This window comes from Scyliorhinus canicula, chromosome 1 (assembly GCF_902713615.1).
Source record: "Scyliorhinus canicula chromosome 1, sScyCan1.1, whole genome shotgun sequence".
Taxonomy (NCBI): domain Eukaryota; kingdom Metazoa; phylum Chordata; class Chondrichthyes; order Carcharhiniformes; family Scyliorhinidae; genus Scyliorhinus; species Scyliorhinus canicula.
In genome coordinates, this window is record NC_052146.1 from 8,630,796 (window position 1) to 8,657,362 (window position 26,567).

Consider the following 26,567-nt stretch of genomic DNA (forward strand, 5'->3'; position numbering starts at 1 on the left):
GGAATTTTGCCTTGCAATGCTTGAGGGATGGAGTTTAAGACTAGGGAGGTTATGCTGCAATTGTATAAGGTGTTAGTGAGACCACACCTGAAGTATTGTGTTCAATTTTGGTCTCCTTACTATGAAAGGATAGATGCGGGCAGGTTGTTTCCACTGGCGGGTGAAAGCAAAACTAGGGGGCATAGCCTCAAAATAAGGGGAAGTACGGTGAGGACTGAGTTTAGGAGGAACTTCTTAACCCAAAGGGTTGTGAATCTATGGAATTCCTTGCCCAGTGAAGCAGTTGAGGCTCCTTCATTAAATTTTTTTTTATAAATTTAGTTTACCCAATTCATTTTTTCCAATTAAGGGGCAATTTTGCGTGGCCAATCCACCTAACCTGCACATCTTTGGGTTGTGGGGGCGAAACCCACGCAAACACGGAGAGAATGTGCAAACTCCACACGGACAGTGACCCAGAGCCGGGATCGAACCTGGGACCTCAGCGCCGTGAGGCCGCGGTGCATTAAATGTTTTTAAGATAAAGATAGATAGATTTTTGAAGAATAGAGGGATTAAGGGTTATGTTGTTCGGGCCAGAAAGTGGAGCTGAGTCCACAAAAGATCAGCCATGATCCCAATACTGCAGACTCGAGGGGCCACCCCCCCAATGAGGGTCTCTCTTCCCCCACCCCCATGTGGGTCTGTCTCCCCCCCCATGAGGGTCTGTCTCCCCCCCCCATGAGGGTCTGTCTTCCCCCCAATGAGGATCTGTCTTCCCCCCTCAATGAGGATCTGTCTTCCCCCCCAATGAGGATCTGTCTTCCCCCCCAATGAGGATCAGTCTTCCCCCCCAATGAGGAACTGTCTTCCCCCCCCAATGAGGATCAGTCTTCCCCCCCAATGAGGAACTGTCTTCCCACCCAATGAGGATCTGTCTTCCCCCATGAGGATTTGTCTACCCCCCCCAATGAGGAACTGTCTTCCCCCAATGAGGAACTGTCTTCCCCCCCCAATGAGGATCTGTCTTCCCCCCCAATGAGGATTTGTCTACCCCCCAATGAATTTCTGTCTTCCCCCACAATGAGAATCTATCACCCCCCCCCCCCCCATGAGGATCTGTCTCCCCGCCCACAATGAGGATCTGTCTCCCCCCACAATGAAGATTTGTCTACCCCCACAATGAGAATCTGTCTACCCTCCCCCCCCCACAAAAAAAACCCCCTCCCCCATTAGGGTCTCAGCCCCAGCACAACTGAATGCTCGAGCGCTGGCGGTTGATGCGCGCGGGGGGGGGGGCGAGGAGGGCGCGTGGCAGGGGGGGGGGGGGGGTGGACGCGCAGGCGCAGAAGGGGGGGGGGGGGAGAGAGAGAGAACGAGCGAGAGAGATGGAAAAAAAAAGGCCGGCGCGGCCGGAGGGCGCGTGCGCGGTGGTGGCGGCGGCGGCTCGGGGCCGGAGTGCGCAGGTCTTTGGGTCTGTGGAAGCCTGGAAGCTGGCAAGTCCTGAATGATAAACACACACACACCACACAGCCTGGCGTCCCGGAGCCGCCGCCGCCGCCGCTGCTGCTGCTGACTCGAGGATTTCCATTGCAGTCAGCAAAGTTTTCACCCAGGCAGTTGTCTCCCATGCTGGCCGCGGGCCTGCATTGTTTTCTCTCGTGAGGAGGAAGAAGAAGCTGCTTTTTATTTTTTTTGGGGGGGGGGGGAGATGGTGATCATTTTCTTTTAATTTCTTCTCTCCAACCCCCTCCTCCTTCCCCCCCCCCTCCCCTCCTGAGGTAATTTTTTCCCCCCACCTCAGTGTTTTTTTTTTGAGGGAGGGGGGGTCGGAGGAGGAGGAGGAGGAATATGGAGGGCCCACGGTGCAGTGGGCTGAAGCAGAGCCGGCGATCCCGCTCTCAGAGGGACAGGGTGAGGAGACGGGAGGCGGCCAGCCGCAACGCCCGGCCCCACAGCCCTTCCTCGGGCTCCGAGAGGGACGGCGATCCGGGCGGCAAGGCGGCGGCGGCGGTGGCGGCGGTGGGAGCGGCGGCGATGATCCCGGCTCCATCCCGCTCCTGCCGGCCCCCCCGCCGCAAGAGGAGGGCGTCCGGCTCCCAGGAGGAGGACATCATCGACGGCTTTGCCATCGCCAGCTTCACCACCCTGGAGGCTCTGGAGGTAAGGAGAGAGGAGGCGAGACCACCCTGCCCACCCACCCACCGCTGCATCCCCCCTTCCCTTGTGCCCATCGCAATTGTCCATAAACATGATCGACCTCTTGTATATGTGAGTGTCCACTTGCTTTGACAGCCCAGGGGCAGTGGCAGTTTTGGCCATTGCCCTGGTCACTAGGAGCTCCCAGTCAGTGCGCAGGTAAGGTGAGGTTTATTATCACGTTGTTGCTTGTCCTTGTATTTGTTTTTTTAAAAATCCGTACTTTGCTGAAACAGGCCGATTTCACAGCAAAGCTATTTTAAACCTTTGAACCTTCCCTCCAGCCCTTTCCAACTTGACGTTGAATTGGCCAGGAATAAAATTCCACAAGAGGTGCAGATGTGGGTGTGAAAAATGTGGAGTGCTTGGTGTGTTGTGTGATTTCCCAAAGAATAATTGTCAGAAGATGCACCCATCCCAATTCTGATAGATGTGATGATCTCTCGGGCATCACAGGGAGTGGGGTAAGAAACGCTCTGAAATCTTCAGCAAAGCTGCCAACTTCTAGTGACATCACCCTGAAGGTTCAAAGTTTAAAAAATGTATTTTGAAACTAATCTTGCTCGCATCAAGCTTTGAAGGGACACGGCTCTTGTTCTACTTTGGTTGTGTGAACAGAGTCAGTCTGTGATTTTGGTGGTGTTTTTCAGTGCCTCTTGACTTGCAAGAGAGTTTGATTTCTCTTCGCTCCCATTCTTGTTCAAGTCCATTTATCTCTGGGCACACTGCAATGTTACTTAGTTATTCAGTGTGATTTTGGATGTACTTGTTGGTACATTTTGTGCTGCCTGAATGTGTATTTTAATCTGCTGTGGGACTTGAGCTGTCGTAAATTTAAGCTGCAATCCTGCTTAGTTGTCAAAAGCGAAATGACATCAGTCTTTTCTGCCCCCCCCTCCAGAGTTTGCCCATAAAATGATCTATTTAAAAAAAACATAAGCTTACTTATCCTACTCAAGTTTGCCCTTTAGCCCTATTGAGTTCCAGGTCTGTGACAGGAACCCAGCAGCTTAAAGCCAGGTCAGTGATATATCTGCACAAATTATTCATTTTATTGCCAAAATTGACTTGGGCTGTAACAGATTCTGTAATTTACAGCTATTGTGGTAAGGAATTATTTTTATGTTAGAAAAGATTCGGATTTTCCAGTTCCTGAGTTAGGGAAGTGGAATCGTTTTGCAGCAGCTGTGAGGTGTAGTAGATCAGAACACAAATTCAGGATTGCCCAAACTGTTCTATAAACTTTTACCTTGTGTCCTGTATTGATGTCTGGAAAGGATGTATTTTAGCCAGTTGAATGACTGCTTCATTGTCAGTGCCCTGGACATCAGCCATGTTTGTCAGCAGATTTTTATTTACCAAACTAGATTTGGAAAATATTTTAAAAACCTGCTGCTTACAAAATTATTAACTTTTATAAATTATGCAGGTAATCCCTGAGTGTTAAAAGTCTATTGAGGTTTGGGGTGGATTTTAAATATTATGCTTTGGATGAAACCTGATTCCTGTACAGTAAAGTTTCTTCCTCTAACCTTGGTCATGAGTTATGATAGTTATGTTGTACTGGTAACAAGGTTCACAGCAGAAAGCCACAGTGAAAAGATTTTCAAAATGGTGGTTAAACCTGGGATATTTCAGTCTTTAGACAATGGCTGAGGAAGAAAATAAGGTTGGGAGAGATTATGAGCAGAGAAAGTTCAATGTAAATGAGGAAGTTATTTTCAGTCAGATGTGCTCTGGCACTTGGTAGCATGACCATAATAGTAACTTTCATCTAGTGATTCAATCAAGCCAATCCTCGGTGTTAGCCTGGCTGTGTTAACATCAGGAGGATGGTCAGTTTTGAATTAAACTACCATTGTGTAATATTCAAATTAATTCCTTGGCTATTTTTGTCCTACGTTCTTGGCAAGATCATGAGCATGTGCATTTTGGTTGAAAGAAATAATCCAGGAGCATGGGCTAAAACAGCCTTTTAATGTTGTAGAATGGCTTTCAAGCTGTAGCCTGCCCTGTCAAACTTTGGGAGTATGTAGGCAAAACAAAAATTGTATAATGCACCAGCCTTCTCAAAGTCAGATGTATTTTAGCAACTGAAGTAAATGGGCTGAAACTATTATTCAAAATTACTGTTTGGTGCAGTTTTTGTGAACTGCATATCATCGGAAATGGATCTATCATCAATTTATGTGGGATAGTTTGTTACAGTATTAAAGATTTGAAATGAAAACTTTTAATATGGAGATTGATGTTTTCCACTGGTTTTGACGATGTGGATGTCTCCAGGTTTTACTGATTTTCTAAGAATGAAATAACCAAATAAGGTTCTCAGTTCTGTGTGATCCTCAGTAAGTTTTTTTTAAAAATCCTGATTTTTTAAATGTTACATTGTTAAAAGTTGGACAGGCTGGGCCTGTATCCATTGGAGTTTCCAAGAATGAGAGGCAATCTTATTGAAACATACAAGATTCTGAGGGGACTTGACAGAATGGATGTTGAAAGGATGTTTTCCCTTTGTGGGAGAGACTGGAACTAGGGGACAGAGTTTAAAAATAAGTGGCCTCCCATTTAAGGCAGAGACGAGGATAAATTATTTAGAACATAGTGCAGGAGGCCATTTGGCCCATTGAGTCAGCACTGACCCTCCAAAAGCGCACTCTACCTCAGCCCACTCACCCGCCCTATCCGCAAAGCCCCACCTAAGTTTGGACACTAAGGCGCAATTTAGCATGGCTAATCCATCTAACCTGCACATCTTTTGACTGTGGGAGGAAACTGGAGCACCCAAAGGAAACCCATGCAAATTCCACACAGTCACCCAAGATCAGAATCAAATCCAGGTCCCTGATGCCTTGAGGCAGTCGTGCTAGTCACTGTGCCACCCTAAATGCTGTGGATCTGTCAGCCAAACCATTTCAGGACAAGAGATTTCCTTCCTCAAAGGACATTGGTGAACCAGATGGGTTTTTACAACAATATTTATTGAATTCAAATTTCGCCCTCTACGGTGGTGGGATTAGAACCCAGGTCTTCAGGGCATTAACTGGGTCTCTGGTCCAGTGACAATACGCCACTGCCTCCCCACTTCTCTGACGGTGTTGAGTCTTTAGAACCCTTTTCCCCAGAGAGCGGAGTAGGCAGGGTCATTGAATATTTTAAGTCTTACAACACCAGGTTAAAGTCCAACAGGTTTGATTCAAACACGAGCTTTCGGAGTGAATTCACCTGAGGAAGGAGCTGCGCTCCGAAAGCTCGTGTTTGAATCAAACCTGTTGGACTTTAACATGGTGTTGTAAGACTTCTTACTGTGCTCACCCCAGTCCAACGCCGGCACCTGAGGAAGGAGCTGCGCTCCGAAAGCTCGTGTTTGAATCAAACCTGTTGGACTTTAACCTGGTGTTGTAAGACTTCTTACTGTGCTCACCCCAGTCCAACGCCGGCATCTCCACATCATGAATATTTTAAGGTGGAATTAGATAGATTCTTGATTGACAAGAGTGTCAAATAGTGTGGGGGGGGGGGGGGGGGAGAGAGTGGGTAGGACAGAAAATAGAGTGGAGGTCAGTCATGATCTTATTGAACGAGGGAGCAGGCTCAAGGGGACGAATGGCCTACTCCTGTTCCCAATTTGTATGTTTGAATTGTTCATTCTAAAGAAGTAGATTCTTTAAACTGTGGTTGGATGTCAAAATACATGCAACCATATGTTATGCTATCGTGACGTTTTTGTTTTGAGACTCACTGCATAGCGAGCAGTCGTTTGACTTTTTGCAAATGTTGCATATTATATGATCTGAGAATCCTGCATGCTTTATGTAGGAATTGCTGACTAGAGGCAGAATGTGTAAGAAAGAAAACTCCGATGTATTGTTTTTGGGGGATTTTCAGGTGTACATTCCCCATTGACTGATTAAAAATACTTTTTAGTATTCATTTATTAATTTAAATGAGTTTTCACTTAAGGTTGTGTGGTACTGCCTGTTTTTGTTTGTTCAGTCCAAAACAGCTTATTTTTAAAATCTAATTTGTCTCTGGATTCTGCTGATGAAGTTGGTGCTGAGGTGATTGCGATAGGTCAGGCATTGTAATTATAGAATATAGGAGCAAGAGTAGACCATTCAGCTCTTCTGTCCTTCTACACCATTCAGTGAAATCGTGGCTGATTTGCATCTTAACTCCAATTATATCCCTTTACTTCAAATTCCTTAATACCCTTGGCTAATGAAATATCTTCTATTTTAAAATTAACTGAACTAGCTTCGACTGTTTTTTGTGGGAGAGTGTTCTACCACCCTTTTCGGTGTTTCCTAATTTGTCTTTTGAATGAGTTGACTTCTCCAATTGCGGAGAAACATTACAAAACTGTCTTTTCTCATGACCTGCGTTCACTGAAGATAAAATAAAAATTAGTATTAATTCTTTAACTTTGTCAGCCCATCGCTTTTTTGACAACTTTCCAGATGTAAATTACAATTGAAGATGTGACTCCGCACATTGATTTTTATTGGGTTCTATAAAATTGCATTGTCATTTTACATTTTCAATTAACTTTGGGGCAGCATGGTGGCACAGTGGTGAGCATTGCTGCCTGGTGGCGCCGAGGTCCCAAGTTCGATCCAGGCTCTCAGTAAATGTCTGTGTGAAGTTTGCACATTCTCCCTGTGTTTGCGTGGGTTTCGCCCCACAACCCAAAGATGTGCAGGGTAGGTGGATTGACCACACTAAATTGGCCCTTAATTGAAAAAAATGAATTGGGCACTCTAAATTTAAAAAGAAACGTGGTGAAACTTTGTTTGATAAATTAGTTTTTTAATATGGTGCATTTCTTGGAATTTTTTTTTGGTGTGTATGTGGTTTATACCTTATTAGAATTTTAAGAATAAATATAAATGGTGTTGGCATAGGTGAAAGAACAAAGTGTAATTTTCTGAATTGATAGTTTGAGTTCCTGTGATGGTAGTATTTGCATTTAATAACCAATTGCAATAAATTTAAATACAAAGTTTGGCAAATTAAGAATGTAGTTTTTTTTCTCCAAACTTCATAGACTGTACAAAATGGATCTGTTTCAAGTGATTTCCCTTCTGTGGGAATAACAACTTTTTTCTCTCTTCCCAAAGCAATTAAAAATGAGCACAATCCATCTTTTAGCAGCTCAAAGGAAAATATGTGTAATTTCTGCAGGATGGCATTTTAATGTTGGTTTCTCATTAATTGGTATGTGCTAGCTGGGAAAGAACATTGAATTTTGATGCTTCTTGTCTGTGTGTTTAATTTCAAACTTGGGCAAGGTATTTATTTTTATTTTAAAACTTGATTTTTCCCTTTGATTTGTGTGGGTCTGTGGTTCTGTTGTTTTTTTAAATTCAGTCTAAAGCATGACTTTGACTTGGCTAACTTAATGCATCCAATACATAGCTGTCTATTATTCAAAGGTATCTTGGTTTTGAATAATGCTTTTCAACTAGGTGGTAGCTGCTGCTGATAGGTCACGTTTATGGTGCAGTGATGACCATAACTAATTAGACCAACTTTAGATTTTTAGTATTCCTACCTAGTTACAAAAATAAACAGTATTTAAGCTAAACATTTCACAAAGATAGCACATTTTTGTAATAGAGAAATAATATCACGGCAGAGGATGCACGTTTTTTCTTAATTTACACATTATCATTTGAACCAAAAGACCTGTACGATCTGCAAAGCATGAATCAGGGAACATGTGGAGTCTAAATCTTTGGCACCTTTTATTTTAATTGTGCATCCAGCAATAATTGAGTAAAAGCTGTGAAAATACTAAGCATTTGCCTTTACAGATATGTGATGCTAGGTATAACTGTACCTGAACTTTTAGGTGGTGACAATAATGGTGCTTTTTAAAATATGACATACTGATGTGTATTTTTATGAGCTGCTTCTGAGAGTTTGGGTAATGAAAATTTTTTTTTAAATTTTAAAATAAATTTAGAGTACCCAATTCATTTTTCCAATTAAGGGGCAATTTAGCATGGCCAATCCACCTAGCCCACACATCTTTGGTTTGTGGGGGCAAAACCCACGCAAACACGGGGAGAATGTGCAAACTCCACACTGACAGTGTCCCAGAGCCGGGATCGAACCTGGGACCTCAGCGTCGTGAGGCAGCAGGGCTAACCCACTGCGCCACCGTGCTGCCCTGAGTTTGGGTAATTTAAACTGTAACCCTTATTAGCCACAACTTTGTACTGGACCTGTTGGATTTGATTATCATTACAGCGTGCGAGAAGGACCTGCCTGCCTGACCCTATCTCAGAATTTCCAATTTAACAACAGCATGTGAGCTTTTTTTATTGCAAAGTCTTCCAGACAATGGTTTACGTGATCATAGTAAAACCAGTCGCAGTCATAGTAAAACATTGTAAAATTGCATGTGTCTAGAATGCAAGAAAGGCATGTAATTTATCATTCTTATCTTTGGGACCAAAGTATTTGAATTGAACTATTTACTTTACTAATTCATCAAGGTGAATGTTGTGTAACTTTAAAATCCTCTGGAAACCAAATACAATATGTTTCGATCAAATTCTAAACAAGTAATCATACGTCCACTTGAAATTATCCAAAGTGCAGCAGAAAAGAGACTTTTGGCTGCCTTGTTCAAGTGTAATAGGTGCTACAGGGCCTGGGATTAAACGCTGCCTTTGGGATTAACACAGTAGGAGGGGGGGTGGGGTGGGGGGGGGGGGGGGGGGGGGGGACTGCTCTTACCATTTTAGATTATGATGTGGAGATGCCGGCGTTGGACTGGGGTGAGCACAGTAAGAAGTCTTACAACACCAGGTTAAAGTCCAACAGGTTTGTTTCAAACACGAGCTTTCGGAGCCTGAAGAAGGAGCCGTGCTCCGAAAGCTCGTGTTTGAAACAAACCTGTTGGACTTTAACCTGGTGTTGTAAGACTTCTTACTGTGCATTTTAGATTAGTTAGGGGATAATCATTAGTGTTTTTAAATAGGCATTTGCAAGATTTGATGTTTCTCTCAGTTTTTGCAGGGGTTAAGAGGATGGGTCAGGTGGTTGTGGGGGGGGGGGGGGAAGAGTAGCTATTAACTATTTTAATAAATCTATGAAAAGTTATCTTTGGTATTTGTGGGAAAGAGGAGTATGTACAAGATTTTCATTAAAAGATATTTTCTAAGTATTAAACTTTCTGCCAAGTGCTGCCAGCAGTTTTTCTCATTGCCAGTTTTGTAAGGAATTCTCCAATATAGATGGTAGGAGCTGTCAGGTACATAGTCCTTTAGGATGAAATTTGGAACCATTTGTATATTGTGACGGTCCCAAACATCGAAGCATTGTTCGATATTAAAATGGAATTCGAGGAGTCAGGTGTTTTTCTGGACAACCGTATCTGTGGTCATCAAATTTAAAATTATGTTTGGGTACCTTTTATATTGTTTTTAAAAAAAGTCCTGCCGTAATGAAAGCCGTAATTTGGAGATTCTGGTGTATTTGATGTTCAGAACACTGGAACGAAGTGGGAGCGGTGTTGTGATAGAAATGCGTTAATGTGTTTGGTGTGTCTGATGTAAAGTGGCATGAGCTGATTTTGTAGCAAGTTTTTGTCTTTCCATTTCTTTTGAATTTCCTTTTGTATCATGTATCTTGATTAGTACAGTGTTTCTATAACATTGTGATGCTAAAATAAAGTTAAGAAAAGTATTCTATTGTGCTTAAACATTAAATTGTGTCAAATCCTGTAGTATAACTTTAGCAAGGTATCTTGTTAGTACTAGTATTTTGGTGTAACCTGCTGAGTTTGGGATTCCCAGTGCTCGTCATTTTAATGATTGGAGGCACAGTGCTTCCCATGACTTGGTAAAATTAACATTTTACCCGTGGATCCTTTAAAATGGTTTGTAAAAAATACTGACCTGTTGGCTAATTTCCATAGTAAGTGCTTTGTGAGATGGTGTATGGCACATTTACGTGGCATTAATTTTAGTGCAGGGTCTGTTGTAATTACTAAAATGCTGATCCTTTTTGAAGCTTGCATTCTAGAATCCGGAGCTGAGCTGATTTTATGTTGGCTGGGAATCCTGGTCGTTCAGCGTTGTAAAACTTGGTTGAACTGATCTGTTTATTATCTCTTTAGATCATTGGCCAATATGCCAGTGTATGTATATGCATGGATATTGCTTTAGGTCTCTTTTTAGTTCCTTCACTGATGATGACTACAGAGCATGTTTTTGTGTAATTTGATAAATTACTAGGAATTAAATGAATTTTCTCTTTTTAAAAATAAATTTAGAGTACCCAATTAATTTTCCAAATTAAGGGGCAATTTAGCGTGGCCAATCCACCTACCCTGCACATCTTTGGGCTGTGGGGGCGAAACCCACGCAAACACAGGGAGAATGTGCAAACTCGACACGGACAGTGACCCAGAGCCGGGATAGAACCTGGGACCTCGGCACCGTGAGGCAGCAGGGCTAACCCACTGCGCCACCGTGCTGCCGATTTTCTCTTTTTATAAATATATGTTTGTTAAAACTTTTAACATTTTATATCATAGAAATTACAAAAGAAAACTGCATCAACACATGTATCTCAAATTACAAGCAACAGCAGTAGCAGGAACCCCAATAACAGAAATGCAGCCCAAACAATCTCTCCCCCGCCCCCATCCACCTCCTCCGCTGCCCCCCTCACTAACAGCTAACAGTGACCAGATCTTTAAAGTGCAAGATAAACGACCGCCATCTACAATAGATCCCATCGATCCACTCCCTCACTGTGAACTTGACCTTCTTGAAGTACAAGAATTCCATCAAATATACCCAGCCATGCTGCTGCACTGGGTAGCGTCGCCTGCCTCCAGCTCAGAAATACAGATCACCAGGCCAACAGCGATGCGAATGTCAAAGCGTCTGCCCCTGCTCTCAAAGCGTACTCAACCCCGGTTGGTCCGGCACCCCTATAATCCCACCAGCCTGGGACAGGACCAGAATATGTGTGTATGGTGAGCAGGCTTTCTTGAACGCTGCGTACACCTGTCCTCGACGCCCTCAAAAAACCAACTCATCCTGGCCCTGGTGAGGTGCGCCCTAAATACCACCTTTAGCCGTATCAAGCTCAACCTCGCGCAGGATAACCCTCGCATTCACCCTACAGAGGGACACACTGCACACATCCTCCCACCTGGCCTTCACCTCGTGCATCGAACCCTGATCTTCCCCCATGATGTGGCCATATACCCAGGCTTGCACTGCAGACTAGAGTATCCTTTCCAGCAAAGTAGTGTCTTCAGGAAAGTCAGAAATGCCTGCCAAGCAAAGTCCCACAACTGGAAATATCTGATCATTCTGGTCCCCCAAGCCCTGCTTTCTCCTTCAACTCCTCCTAGCTCGCAAACCACCCTTCCAAAACCAGATCCCCCATTCTCTCCAGCCCCCTATCTTTCCAGACCCCCACCCACCCGATGGCTCAAACAAATGTTTCCTGCAGATTGGCACCACCATCAGCTTATGAAGTTGCTGCCATATTTTTAATGTGAAGACTACCACCGGATTCACAGAATACTTCGCTGGAGAAAACAGCAAAGATGCAGGCCTCCAGGCCTGTCCCTTTTATATGACCCGGACTCCATCTGTACCTAACAAACTTCCTGGTCGCCAAACCACCCCAACACCACCTCTGCATTGGCCGCCCAACAATAATATACCAAATTTGGCAGGTGCAACCCATCCCCTCCCCCCACCTGTCTTTTCCCTCTGTAGGACACCTCTCCGAATCTGAAGATTTCTTCCCGCCCTTATGAAGCTTGTTATGAGCCGCTCCATCTCCTGAAAAAAAACGACTTTGGAAAAAAACTTGAAATAAGAACACAAATTGTGGCAAAATAGATTGAACTTGGCCCACCAGTGACAGTGGAAGGCTGTTCCACCTCTGCAAGTCTGCTCTAACTCTGCTCGCCAAGTTTGTAAAATTGAATTTGCAAAACCGCGTCCAGTCCCGGGCCACCTGAACCCCCAGATAGCGAAACTGGTCCCCGCCAGACGGAATGTCAACTCCCCAACCCAGCACCCCCTCTGAGGGCTAACCACAAAATATTCGCTCCTCCCAACGTTCAGTTTATATCCTGAAAAGGAACCGAACCTCTTCAATATCGCCAGTGCAAACAACAGAGGAGACATGATACATCCCTGCCTCACCCCTCTGCAGCCTGAACGACCCTAAATTCATGGTGTTTGTTCAAACACCAGCAGCCGGTGCTTCATATAACAGCCAAACTCACGATGCAAACCCAGGCCGAATCACAAAATTCTCCAGAACTGTGAACAAATAGCTCCATTTGACCTTATCGGATGCCTTTTCGGCATGTAGAAACACGATCATCTCCGGTTCTGGTCCACCACCGCCTGTGTAAGAACTACATTAAGTAACCGCCTCATGTTGGATGACAACTTTCTGCTCTTTATAAGCTTCTGATCTTCCCTCACTACCTCCTAGGAGGCAGGGCTCCAGCCTCAATGCTAGGATTTTAGCCAAAGGTTTCGCCTCCACAATAAGCAGAGAAATTGGGTGGTACAACTCATACTCGGTGGGTTCTTGTCCGTCTTCAGAAGGAGGGAGATGGGCGCCTTTTCAACATCTCTGGGCGGGACCCCCACGCCAATGAGTCGTTAAACATCCCCAGCACCAATGGGGTCAGTTGGTCCGTGAACCTCTTATAAAACTCTACCGGGAACCCATCAGGCACTGGTGCATTCATGCCTACCTTTTCCCCAGAGCCAGACGGAGCTCCTCCAATGCCATCAATGCCTTCAATGTCTCCTGCAACTCTTCCCCCACCTGAGAAAACTCCAAACCCTCCAACCACTCAACCAGCCCCCTGCTCAACCTCTGGCACTTCTGACCTGTAAAGCCCCTCAAGGTATGAACGAAACATCTCATTAACTTTCTCTGGAGTAGAACTATCCAGCTCCTGCACCTACACAATCTCCCTGGCAGCCTCTTGCCGCCTTAGCTGATGAGTGAACAATCAGCTAGTCTTCTCCCATACTCATACCATCCCCATAAAGTGATGCAGCTGTCGCAACAAGCAGCCTGTGGACAGTAGGCCAAGTTGCATTTCCAGCTTCCTGCACACCAAGAGCGTTGGGTCACTCACATACTCCCTGACCACACCCAGAATTTAATTCTCTACCTCCCGACGCTCCTGCCTGTTCTCTCTATCCATATATGACTTGTACGAGATGATCTCCCTTCTAATCACTGCCTTTAATGCCTCCCACATTGTAGACGGAGAGATCATCCCATTTTCATTCCGACCAACATAATTCTTTATGGCAGGGGCTGCACGGTGTGCAGTGGGTTAGCACTGTGGCCTCACGGCGCTGAGGTTCCAGGTTCGATCCCAGCTCTGGGTCACTGTCCCGAGTGGAGTTTGCACATTCTCCCTGTGTTTGCATGGGTTTTGCCCTGACAACACAAAAGATGTACAAGCTAGGTGGATTAGCCACGCTAAATTGCCCCTTAATTGGAAAAAATAAAATGAATTGGGTACTCTAAATTTTTTTTTTAAATTCTTGATGGCCCCTAAAATTATTGCACAGAACTCCAGACCCGATAATAGTCCTGTGTCCAGCCTCCAACCTGTGCACTGTGCTTGGCCCTCCTTCAACTTTAAAATCGCCGGATGGGTTGGAAATAACCACTGCCGAGTACTCCGCAGTCCTTGCCCTGGTAATGAGGTCCTACCCGTAACAAAAAAAATCAATATGTGAATACACCTCGTATATTGGCGAAAAAAATGAAAACTCCTTACCCCCTGGATGCATAGACCGACACACATCCGCCCCTCCTGTATCTTCCATAAATTACGTTAACACCTTTACCTACCCCAAAGGGACCAGCGACCTGGGCCTGGAACAATCCAACTTTAGATCCAGAACATAATTGAAACCCCATCTCCACCCAAAAAAAAAATCAGCTGATGAATGGCAGCCAACAACCGCTTCATAAATTTAGCAGCGTTCCAATTCGGGGCATAAATGTTCACCAACACTACAGCCCTTCCCTCCAGTGTACCAGTGACTATCACATACCCACCTCCCCAGGATGAACAGTCACCGCACCTGTCTGAAAACGAACTCTCCTGCTAACCATTATCGGCACCCCCCACACGCCCTGCTGTCAAACCCTGAGTGATGAAAGCCTGGATGTTGAGTCAGGTTTTTCTACCTAATCTGGTCTTGCACTTGCAGGTGAGTCTCTGTATAAACATCACTTTGGCCCCCAACCCTTTTAAATGGGGAAAAAACCCTTGCCCTCTTTCTCTCCACCCCCACCCCAGGTGATCAACTTCTTTGGTGGTCTCTCATCTCTCCCCCCCCCCCCCCCCCCCCCAAAGTCAGCCATTTGCACTACAGTGCAATATCCCAACCAAATCCCTGAGTCCCAGGCCAACTGATATGGCCACCAGCCCCACCCCCACCCCCAGGGTGAGACAAATAAAAGTCACTGTTACTTCAACTCCTTCTCCCCTTTTTCCTGGCCCACAGACTGCCTGGTGCCACATCCTCCCCCCATCACACAAACCTACAGCTAGACCTATTGTGCCGTCCCCACCTGACTCAACAGGCTGCTTCCTCTCTTTCTCCCCCCCCCCCACCCCGTTTGCTTGCCTACCCTTTCCCTATTGCTAGCAAAGTGGTCCCATCCAGAGTCCCCATATCCTATATCCTCAAACAACAGCCAGTATATCCCTTCTCTCTCTCTTCTCCCCCCCCCCCCCCCCCCCCCAAACCAAAGACCCTCTCCTTCCATTTGATAATTGTGGAAACGGATTATCACTGCGCGGTGAGTCATTTGGTCTTTACTTTTGCCGGAGAGCCCAATGTGCTCTATACAATTCCGGAGTAGTGAACATTCCATTCCCTCCAACCAGATGAGAAGACGTTTCTGAGAAATACTGGGTTCCACTCCCTCTGGGAGTCCCACCAACCTGAGGTTTAATGGCGTGACCTATTCTTGAGGTCTTTCACTTTAGTGTCAGACCTTTTATTGGTCCCTGTCACCATCAGCAACTCTGCCTCCACTGAGGCGAACTGATCCTCGTGCTTCGACAAGACCGCCTCCACCCCCTTCAGCGGCTCACCTTGTGCCTTCACCACATTCGAAGTTCGCACCAACTCTTCACGGATCTGGCCCAAATACTCTTCAATTGTGGCTTCAAAGGATTCCTTCATTTCTTGGCCCTTACGCTCAAACTTCCTCTCTATTTGTTTGCCTAATCATTCAAGCTCTTGTGGCATTACCACGACCAACGTGTCTAGTGAAATGGGAGTGGGGACCAACTTCCCTCCTTCATCTTCCTTCAATGGGCTTCCCTCCCAAGCCGCCTTAATATTGGGCGTCTTTGTCGATGATTTTGACATCCTACCTTCTGGGAAGAGTTAACCTACTCAACTCACTGGGCCTGGGCAACAAACCCCCCCCCCCCCCCCCCCCCCCCCCCCCCAAAAAAAAAAGGGTAAAAGGGATCAAACACAGACCTTGCCGGGTGCCACTTTTCGTGCATCTTGACTTTATATGCATCACTGGAAGTCAGTTTTCTCTAATTAATGGGATTCATTTTAAAAATGGGTGTTTGGGGACGAGTCAATTCTAGTGCTATTCAATCCACTAGTTCACGAGGTGGAAAAAACATTGAATTTTGGTTTAGCATGTCTTGGTTTCATGTTTAAACTTTGTTTCTTGTTGCTGCATCTTCTGCAAATGTTTGTCCTGCAATTGTTTGCCCCTTGCATGCCTATGAGGTTCTTGTTGCTCTGTAATTCAGTTATTTTGCAGTCCTGTCATACAAGCGCATATGTGTTGTGCATGCTTGTGCACACCCATTCCAGATCCTCCCCATGTTTGTTTATTTGGTTGTTTGTTTTCATAACTGTGCCCTGCTCCTCTGTCCCTATGTGAGGTCTCCTCTTTAGCTTGCTCTCTTGTGTTTTCCTCCTTTTTGTGTCTGTCTGGGCTGCTCTCTGTCATGACTCATTCGCTCTTGTAAATATCCTAGCTATCTTATACACAGTCAGATTAGATATATGTATGGGAACATAATTGGTGGCATTTTTATGGCCCATATCTTCTCCAGATACTAAGTTTACTTTTTCACCCCCATCTCTCATGAAACTGGTGATTTATTTCATGTTGTGGTTCCATAGGTACCAGTTGTGTTTTGATACCGTGCCCAGATAGGTAACTTAATTTAAAATTTTTTTTTAGAGTACCCAATTTATTCCAATTAGGGGGCAATTTAGCATGGCCAATCCACCTATCTTGCCCATCTTTGGGCTGTGGGGGTGAAATCCATGCAAACACAGGGAGAATGTGCAAATTCCACATGGACAGTGACCCAGAACTGGGATCGTACCTGGGACCAGTGCTAACCACTGCACCACCGTGCTGCCCTATAGGTAACTTAAAAAAAATTAGAGTACCCAATTCATTTAGAGTACAGTGCTGTCGTGTGAATTTAAGCAGGGATTAGTGGATAGTAATCAGTCAGTCCTGAGCCTATGAGATGATACTCTTTGTTAACCTTCAGGCCAATTTAGCTATTACTGCTCATTGTTCCCAGACCTTTGACTGAAAGTGAACTCTGTGCTTAGTAAAGTCGCACCTGGAATTGTTCTTGGGAGTCAAGTTTCCCATTTACTTTTCCACCTGACAATGTCCTTCACTGCACCTTGTCGAAACAGAGTTGGTAAACTTAACAGCAGTTCTCAAAAGTGTAGGCCTCTTCTGGATCAAGGTGAATTGAATTGTTACGAACATACAAATACATTGATAATGTTGTACGTTCTGCTGATGACAGGACAATGAGTCAATGTCACATGCATTTTTAAATGCAAAAGTTTTTAAGTAAGCATCAATAAAGCACCATTTGTGACCATGGGCTGCCCCAAAGCACTTTACAGTCAATGAAGTACTTCTTGAAATGTAGTCACTGCTGTCATGTAGGAAACACTGCAGCTGATTTACTACAGCAATCTCCCAAAACACCATGTGATAATGATCACAGAATCTGTTCTTTTGTACAGGTTTTCCATCTTTTGAATAGAAATATTGGCCGGGTCACTGGGGAGAATTCTCTTGTTCTTCAATATGGTGCCATGGGATTTTTTATATCTGCCTGCGAGAGTAGACTGGGCCTTGATTTAACATCTTGCCTAAAAGACTACCTCTGAAATGAAGCACAACTTTGGCACTGCATTGGAGTGTCAGTTTTCATTTTTATGCTCAGGTCCTGGAGTAGCCCTTGAAACCACAACCGTATGACTCCCAAAATGAGAGTGGAATCAGCTGAGCCATGGTTGACACTTTCATAGTGTGAATTGCAGTTATCCTACGGTTGTTTAAAGAAGTATTCAGCAACCTCCTTATTTAGACTAAGAACCTTAGTTTGACACCAGGTTCTGAAATGCGGCAGCTAGATTGCATGTGGATATTGTGTAGTTTTGACAATTTAAAAGATGGTAGTGGAGATTGGGTGGTTGCAAAATGTGCTGTGGTATTCATAAAATTTGGATATGCATACAACATAAGTTTCTGAATGTTACAGTGCTGAGTTGTCTGATTGTTTGTTGTTATGGCAACCAGATATGGGCTGTGAGCTTGTGCCAAACTGTTAAAGCACACAGTGTACTTACTAATGCCTGGAAGGGAGAAAGAAAACAGCTATCATTGTAATTTTATATAACTTCACTATTTCTTTTGACAGTGATTTAACAACCTAGAAACGGAGTAGGCCACTCGTCTCCTCGAGCCTGTTCTGCTACTCAATTAGATCATGGCCCATCTGCACCCCAGCTCCATTTACCCACTTTGGTTCCATATCGCTTGATGCCCTCTCCTAATAAAAATCAATCTCGGTTGTGAAAATTTCATTTGACTCTGCCTTCACAGAGTTTTGGGAGAAGGAATTGCAGATTTCTGCTCCCCTTTGTGTGAAGAAATGCTTCCTGATTTCACTCCCATTCGACCTAACTCTAATTTTAATATTATGCCCTCTTATTCAGGAGAAAATAGCTTTTCTGTGTCTATCCTTTTGAATCTATCATCGTTTAAACATTTTTAAAATAAGAGTACGCAATTTTCTTTTTCCAATTAAGGGGCAATTTAGCATGCCAATTCACCTACCCTGCACATCTTTTTTGGTTTGTGGGGGTGAGACCCATGCAGACACGGAGAATGTGTAAACTCCACACGGACAGTGACCCAGGGCCGGGATCGAACCGTAGTGTTCGGCGCTGTGAGGCAGCAGGGCTAACCACTGGACCACAGTATTGCCCCTGATCTATCTATCATTTTAAGTACTCAATTAGATCATCCCTTAATTGAAGGGCCGAATAGCCGCCTCCTATTTTTCTAAGCCTAAGGTAACAAAAGCAAAGTGTCTGTGATCTGTCCATGCAATTTAACCCTTCATGCCTTGGTAGAATCTATGCTGTTTTTTTCAAGATGAGAATACTTTTCCTGGGGTTCAATGCCGAAACGGGTCAGACGGGGTCTGATTTTCTATTGAAATGTTTGATCAGTTATGCTATACTTGCAGTAGAGTTAACAGCTGACAGTTGTCTTTCAATGCACTATTTAGAATGATTATTAGTTTATGAGAGCAGATTGCAAAAGGCATGGCTGATTGTGCTCTGCAACTATCGCTGTTTGACTCTAGTCCAAGAATTATATTTGCATGGCACTATGCTGAACCCTTTTAAAAGGTTCGATCTAGGATGTATTTTATGGGTCACCAACCTTTCTAAGCGCAGGAGCTAAAAGAAAAAACTACAAATCAACAAAGGATCATTTGTTTAAGCTGTAACCAACATTAAATCCTTGGAGTTGGTGGGTGAGGGAGGCAGCTGCTTGGGTAGCGCATAAATGTTACTGAGGTAGTGCATGAAACTTGTTTGTTTAAAAACTAAAGCGGGGGCATGTGGCACAGTGGTTAGCACTGGAACTGCAGTGCTGAGGACCCAGGTTCAAATCCCGTCACTGTCCGTGTGGAGTTTGCACATTCTCCCCGTGTCTGCATGGGTTTCACCCCCACAACCCAAAGATGTGCAGGTTAGGTGGATTGGCCACGCTAAATTGCCCCTTAATTGGAAAAAATATAGTTGGGTACTGTTAACTTTCTTTAAAAAAAAAAGAAATTAAAGCTCACCAGTTTTTGCTATCTGGGGGTTCAGGTGACCCTGGATTGGTTGTGACATTGCAAACTGGATTTTACAAGCTTGGCGAGCCGGTTTGAACGGACTTGCAGAGGTGGATAGCCTTCCACTGTTGTTGGCGGGCCAGGTCCAATCTGTGAAGATGAATGTTTTGCCGCAATTAGTTCTTATTTCCATACCTCCCAGTTATTTTGCCAAAGTTGTTTTTCAGGAGATGGAGCGGCTCATAACGGTCTTTGTATGGGCGGAGAAAACACCTGATTCCGAGGGACCCTACAGGGGGGAATTGGCACGTGGGTGGGGGAGGGTGCATTGACAGTGACAGGCTTGATGTATTATTGGCCAATGCGGAGAAAGCATTGGGCTGGTTTGGGGATCAGGAAGTTAGTTGTGTACAGGTGGAGTCGCGGTCATGGTGAGGGACAGATCTGGAGGCCCTAGTGACTGCATTTTCGCCAGTGAAATATTCTGTGAATCTGGTGGGTAGTCTCCACACTAAAAATATGACAGAAACTTCAACAGCATTTTTAGCTGAGGGCAGTGTCAAGGTGGGCCCCAATCTGTAGGAGCCACTTGTTTGAGCCAGCAAAATTGGATGTTACATTCAGGGGATGGAAAGACAAGGGGCTGGAGAGGGTGAAGGATTGGTTTCTGGAGGGATGGTTTGTTAGCTAGGAGGAGTTGAAGGAGAAAGCAGGGCTTGGGGAATCAGATAGACTCCGATATTGCCAGGTTTGGGACTTTGTTTGGCAGGTATTCTGACTTTCACTGAGGCACTGCCGTTTACCTTGCTGTTAATGGAGAGTATCCTTTCCTAGTGCTGGAGAGGATACTCTCGTAGGCGGGGTCAGAGGAGGGCAGCATGTCTTGGATATATGGGCGCATCATGGGAGAAGAGCAGGTTTTGATAAATGAGGTGATAGACGGGTGGTAGGAGGTAGCTCGGACCCATTTTGGAGCAGGTGTGGAGTGAGCACCTGTGTGTAGGGTAAATGCTACGTCGTCCTGTGAGAGGTTGAACTTCATGCAGTTCAAGGCGATGTTCAGAGTGCACTTCACGAGGGCCAGGATGAGTCTCTTTTTGAGGGGGTAGCACATGTTCTGGACCTGTCCCAAGCTGATGGTTTTTTGGGGGTCCTTTTTCTGCACCATATCAGTGATCTGAAATATTGAATTAAAGCCCTGTCTGTTAGTCGCTGTATTTGGGGCATCGGACCAACTGGAGTTGAGGGCAAGGGTGGATGCTTTGGCATGCACATAGCTTTTGGCCCGTCGACTGATTCTGCTGAGCTGCAGGCAGGCGCTGCCACCCAGTGCAGGAGCATGGCTGGGTGATTTGATGGAATCCTTGTACCTCGAGAACAAGAACAAAGAAAAGTACAGCACAGGAACAGGCCCTTCTGCCCTCCAAGCCTGTGCCGACCATGCTGCCCATCTAAACTAAAATCTTCTACACTTCCTGGGTCCGTATCCCTCTATTCTCATCCTATTCATGTATTTGTCAAGATGCCCGTTAAATGTCACTATCGTCCCTGCTTCCACCACCTCCGGCAGCGAGTTCCAGGCACCCACTACCCTCTGTGTAAAAAAAAACTTGCCTCGTACATCTCCTCTAAACTTTGCCCTTCGCACCTTAAACCTATGCCTCCTAGTAATTGACCCATCTACGCTGGGAAAAAGCCTCTGACTATCCACTCTGTCCATGCCCCTCAATTTTGTAGACCTCTATCAGGTCGCCCCTCAACCTCCGTCGTTCCAGTGAGAACAAACTAAGTTTGTTCAACCTCTCCTCATAGCTAATGCCCTCCATACCAGAGAAGGTCAGGTTCATGGTGAGGGGGTCGATCGCTGGGCTCTATCGTAGGTGGGGGCGGTTTATTTTGCACTTTAAAGATCTGGTCGCTGTTAGTGAGGGAAAAGAGGGGTGAGTGAGGGAGCGGATTGTTTCGAGTTGCATCTGTTATTGGGGATCTTGTTCCTGTTGCTTGTATTTTCTGATATGTGCTGGTTTTGTTGTGTTTTGTAAACCTTTTGATATAAAATGTGAAAAGTTCAATAAAAATATTGTTTTTAAAAAATAAATTAAAGCTTTATGCTACAGAAATTTGAAATTCATGTTACAGTGCAGCTGAGAACATTGCTAGCCCTTTTTGTAAACAGTTAACAATTTATAATCAATTTGAAACACATTTCGGTCTAAAATAAAAACAAAATACTGCAGATACTAGAGAGCTGAAATAAAAACAAAGTGTTGGAAAAACTCAGCGGGCCTCGCAACACCCATGGTGAGAGCAACAAATATTTTGAGTTCAATAGTTTTAGTCAAATCAGAATGGAAGGAGGACTTAGAAAAACAAAATACTGTAGATAAGCAAAATACTGTGGATGCTGGAAATTTAAATTAAAAGCAAAGTGTTGGAAATGCTCAGCAGACCAGACAGCATCTATGGCTAGAAACAGTTAACTTTTCAGGCCGATGAGCTTTCTTCGTTAAAACTTCCTGTTTTACTATGGGTAGCCATGTCCTCCTCTGAACTCCTGGGATCAGAACAGTGTGTGTGGGCAAAGCAGATAAACAACATATTCAAAGAGCTGCAATTGCAACTACACGAGTGTATATAGCTCCTAATACAATTCTGTACACTGCACTGTCCTCATCTCATCAGTACCAGCGTTGACATCGTGGCAGGCACTTGAGTAAATGAACCAGATTGGTAATTCAGTGCAGGATTGAGGGAGAACTGCACTGTCAGGATGTGATCTTAAATTGGGCCCCTGATTCCATGGCCGTACCGTATTTGAAGAGCAGGAGAATTATCCTGGCCGACTAGTTCTCTTTCCACCAACATTACCTTACAATGTGATCAGATAATCTGTCTTTTTGTTTGTGGGACCTTGGGCTGCAACGTTTTCCTACTTTACACCAGTGTACACTTTAAAAGTACTTAATTGAGTATGAAGTGCTTTGGGATATCCTACGGTCATGTAAGGTTCCACATAAATATCCTTTCCTTTTCTTAGCAGACATGCAGTCCTCCTGTCGGTGGCAATCTTTTAGTGAAGGAATTTCAGGAGTCTCAACAACTTTGTAGATTTTCATGGATCTTGCAAACTGTAGTCAGATTAGACATCTACTGTAGCCAGCCAATAAACCCACAAATCTGTGCAGCTGTATACTACTTTGTGTCATTACACAAAAACCCAGAACCAGCTCTGCATCAATTCCTAGACCATGCTGTGAAATTGACACGTTCTTGCATACACTATCTGTAGCAGCACTACCAAGGAGATTTTGCTCAAGTGAAATTTCTTCTATTACCTCCAGAATTAACTTGGTGAGACTGTTTCAAGAGATCGATTATATTTCCACCCCCACATACAGGCAGCTGTGAAAATTACCAGCTTGTAAGGCACACGGTCCTATTTAAAATAAATTGACCCTTTAATAGTCTGCGATTAGGTGGCTCAGAACCGACTAAGTTGAATATTGGAGTCTCCCAGGACAGCAACAGCAGTGTAAAAGTATCTTTTTAAAGAGCGTTATTGTGAAATGAAAGGCACTGGAGATCAGGGATGAACTCCATACGAATTAATCCTGTATCTCCATTGGCATTGCATAAGAAAAATCTATCTTGGACAATGATGTTTGTTTTGCAGGCATCAAAATGGTGAAATTGTTTCTAAAAATAAACTGTCTTGTATATTTGTTTATTTATCGTTCTGCATTGTATTTTATAGAAATATTATATCAGGATTGCAGTCAGTTGATACCATCAGTAACCTTGTGCAGTGCTGTGCTGCTTAAACACAATCTCTTTGCTGTAGAGTAATGGGATGTCAGCTTGATTTTCTTCCCTCTTTCCCAAAACTACTCAATTCACAATCATCACTGTGGGGAGGTTGGCACTGTTGCTTCACAGCGCAGGGTCCCAGGTTCGATTCCTGGCTTGGGTCACTGTCTGTGCAGAGTCTGCACGTTCTCCCTGAGTCTGTGTGGGTCTCCTCCGGGTGCTCCGGTTTCCTCCCACCAGTCATGAAAGACGTGTTGTTAGGTAATTTGGACATTCTGAACTCTCCCTCCGTGTACCTGAACAGGCGCCAGAATGTGGCGACTAGGGGCTTTCCACAGTAACTTCATTGCAGTGTTAATGTAAGCCTACGTGTGACAATAAATATTATTATTCTATATATCTTGTTGCAAGTATCTAGTTTGTAATTCATTTTTTTGAATATAACTTTTAGTTTTGGGAATTAAAGCGTTGTGAAAGATAAATGGACGCATCTAGTTATGAAATGACTGTACGTCTCGAGTGAATGCAATTTTAAAATGGTTGGAGTTAATTACAGGTGAAGGCAAAGCTATGTTTATCTCAACGTCAGATATAGAGGTGTTCAGGCAATAAAAAAAATAGGTGGACTTGTATCTTGGCTAAATGGAGCTATTTACTTCAAAAGATTTAAATTGTGTGCAGTTCCTAGATGAAGAAGTTGGGGAGCTGGCCAACAAAGGAGTTCCTTGATGAGGTCAAAAGTTCTGGGGAAAGGGTTGTGCAACTTCATTAGGGATACATATATTATTCATATGGGTTATTTAATCAGAGTTGGGTTGAAGGTAAAACAATTATTTTACATTTCTGTTTGAGATCATCTCAAAGCACTCCATGTTGTCATAGAAATGAGCTGTGTGGTGTTAGAGTGTTCCTTTGTTTAATTTAGCTGGGTGCTTCACACAGAAGGCAGGTGCAGTTTTGGTATAAACTGCAACTGACTGAGTTTGTTAACCAAGAGTGATGAATATTTGTCAGGCCTGTATTTAAGCAGAGAAAATACTATACTGTTTAATGTATAGAGTGCAATGAGGGGGGAGGGAAAGGAGGAGTTTGTGTTCGGTTTGGAAGATTTGAAACTAAACAAATACATTACAGTGGTTCTCTCAGAGCTTTGACAGAAAGCAATCAGCTGAGTAGCTGTGAAAAGGCAGTTGGGTGTCCGGCATCCAGAACAAGGAGCTGAGGCATCCAAAATCAATGATGCCTGAAAGAAACTTTGGAGGATTGCTTAGCCCAAAAGCTAAGTGAAGGATCTCCATAAAAGCTTGCCTCAGCGACATGGTGGCACAGTGGTTAGCACTGCTGCCTCACAGTGCCAGGGACCTAGGTTTGATTCTGACCGTGGCTGACTGTGAGGAATTTGCACGTTCTCCCTGTGTCTGCATGGGTTTCTTCCAGGTGCTCTGGTGTCCTCCCACAGTCTAAAGATATGCAGGTTAGGTGGATTGGCCATGCAAAATTGCCCCTTAGTGTCCAAAGATTAGGTGGGGATTCGGGTTTGTGGGGGAGTGGTTCCTTCTTCAGGGCTGTGGCATAACTTTGGCTTGGTCAAAGGAAAAGTGAATGGAACTTCAAGATTCTTGAAATGTATTAGGGAATTCTTGGAGGGCAAGTAACAGGTAAAACTGAGATCATAGCAATAGGAGGATGATGAGGAACCTTGCTGATTTGCTTTGTCTCTTGCCTGGCCCTTCCAGAGCTAGCATCCGAGTTGTTCCTGCCTGGCCCACTCCCAATATAAGGTTAAGAGTCGAATAAGCCTTAATAGGCATTTGTGTTGAAAAAAATAAAATAACTTGCATTGAAAATTCAGTCTTAGTGAAGTTGCTTGTGACCTGTTGTGAAGCATTTGATTAGAGGAGGCTGCCTGTTTCTCATCTCGCTGGGAATCGTGCATTGTAATTGGAGCAGGCAAGCAAAACAAGACTCTTAAAACATTAAAATTGATATTTTCTGAGAAATAAAATCATAGCTTTGGTCAGAATGGAGTGGGGAACTTGGTATTTCATCCAGGCTGAAAAAGAATCCACCTATATTCCACTGGAAAGGAGATTTACCAGGATGTTGCCTGGAATGGAGAGTAGGTCTTATGAGGAAAGGTTGAGGTTGAGCCTTTTCTCATTAGAACGGAGAAGGATGAGTGGTGACTTGATAGAGGTTTATAAGATGATCAGGGGAATAGATGGAGTACACAGTCAGAGACTTTGTCCCTGGGTGGAACAAACCATTACAAGGGGACATAACTTTAAGGTGAATGGTGGAAGATATAGGGGGGATGTCAGAGGTAGTTTCTTTACCCAGAGAGTAGTGGGGGCATGGAATGCATTGCCTGTGGAAGTAGTTGAGTCGGAAACATTGGGGAGCTTCAAGCAGCTATTGGATAGGTACATGGATTATTGTGGAATGATGGGGTGTAGATAAATTTGTTCTTAATCTAGGACAAAAGTTTGGCACAACATTGTGGGCTGAAGGGCCTGTTCTGTGCTGTATTTTTCTATGTTCTAAATGGTGGTTCAGCTTATGAGCCTGTGCAGTATTTGCTGAGCACGATCAATCTTTTTATTATCACAAATTATTGGTCTCAAACAAACAAGAAATTTACTGTTCATGAAACCAAACTTAAATGATTTGTAGCATTGATGAACACTAGGGCCCAGATAAGATGTATCCCATCAGAAGACGGGAGCTGTGGATTTCCCACAGCATTATTTTCAAATACAAGAGTGATTTTAAAAAGTGTCTTTCAGATCTTTCTCTAACTAAAGCAGATGGAGTACTATGAAATGTTTTATTTTGTTGTCATGTGCTACAGCTGACTATAATTGGGTTTGTCACAACATGTTCTCCTTTTTCTGCTTTCATTGTTCTGTTAACCTCTGCTTTGTTGAAGGTAGTGAGTGATGCTGGCATATAGCTTATAGACTCCTGGCCCAGAAGTGCCCATTCCAATTATATGAACATAGACAGGAATTAATGGTTTTTCTAATTAGGGATGGCAATAAAGAGGCCTGGTCCTGCACCCTCTTGCCCTCCTATCATGGCATGCAACCTGACAATTTTCTAAGTTCAAATCCCCAACTACTACCCTGGCTGAGAACTAACTCTACACATATCGGCAAATGAACTGGAGCTCTTCCCGTCTATCTAGCTCAGTGACGCTCTCACATTTTGCCTCCAAACCAGATGTTGTAGGATTGAGTCATGCAGGCTCAGCAAGTTAAATGATCAACTTGGACAGAAGTTCGGAGACGAAAAGGGTGGATTTACAGTTCTTATTGGTCCAGACAATTGAAGGAAAAAAAATCAGCCAACCTTACAAAAATTTCTATTGACTCCAGAAGCTGAGCTT

General features: G+C 44.2%; 1 protein-coding gene across 13 annotated transcripts in view; it reads left to right on the forward strand.

The window, feature by feature from the left end:
• The first annotated feature begins 1,781 nt into the window (after positions 1–1,781).
• Positions 1,782–26,567, forward strand: part of fbrsl1 (fibrosin-like 1) — a 1,082,194-nt gene continuing 1,057,408 nt past the window's right edge. For 8 of the 13 annotated variants that reach the window (XM_038805978.1, XM_038805728.1, XM_038806014.1 and 5 more), the window contains exon 1: positions 1,783–2,142. In XM_038805978.1, the coding sequence (XP_038661906.1) occupies positions 1,831–2,142 (312 nt within the window). In that variant the 5' untranslated portion in view covers positions 1,783–1,830. Of the gene's footprint in view, positions 2,143–26,567 lie in introns of all 13 variants that reach the window. The other 5 variants (XM_038805641.1, XM_038805908.1, XM_038805817.1 and 2 more) reach the window with 3 other exon arrangements.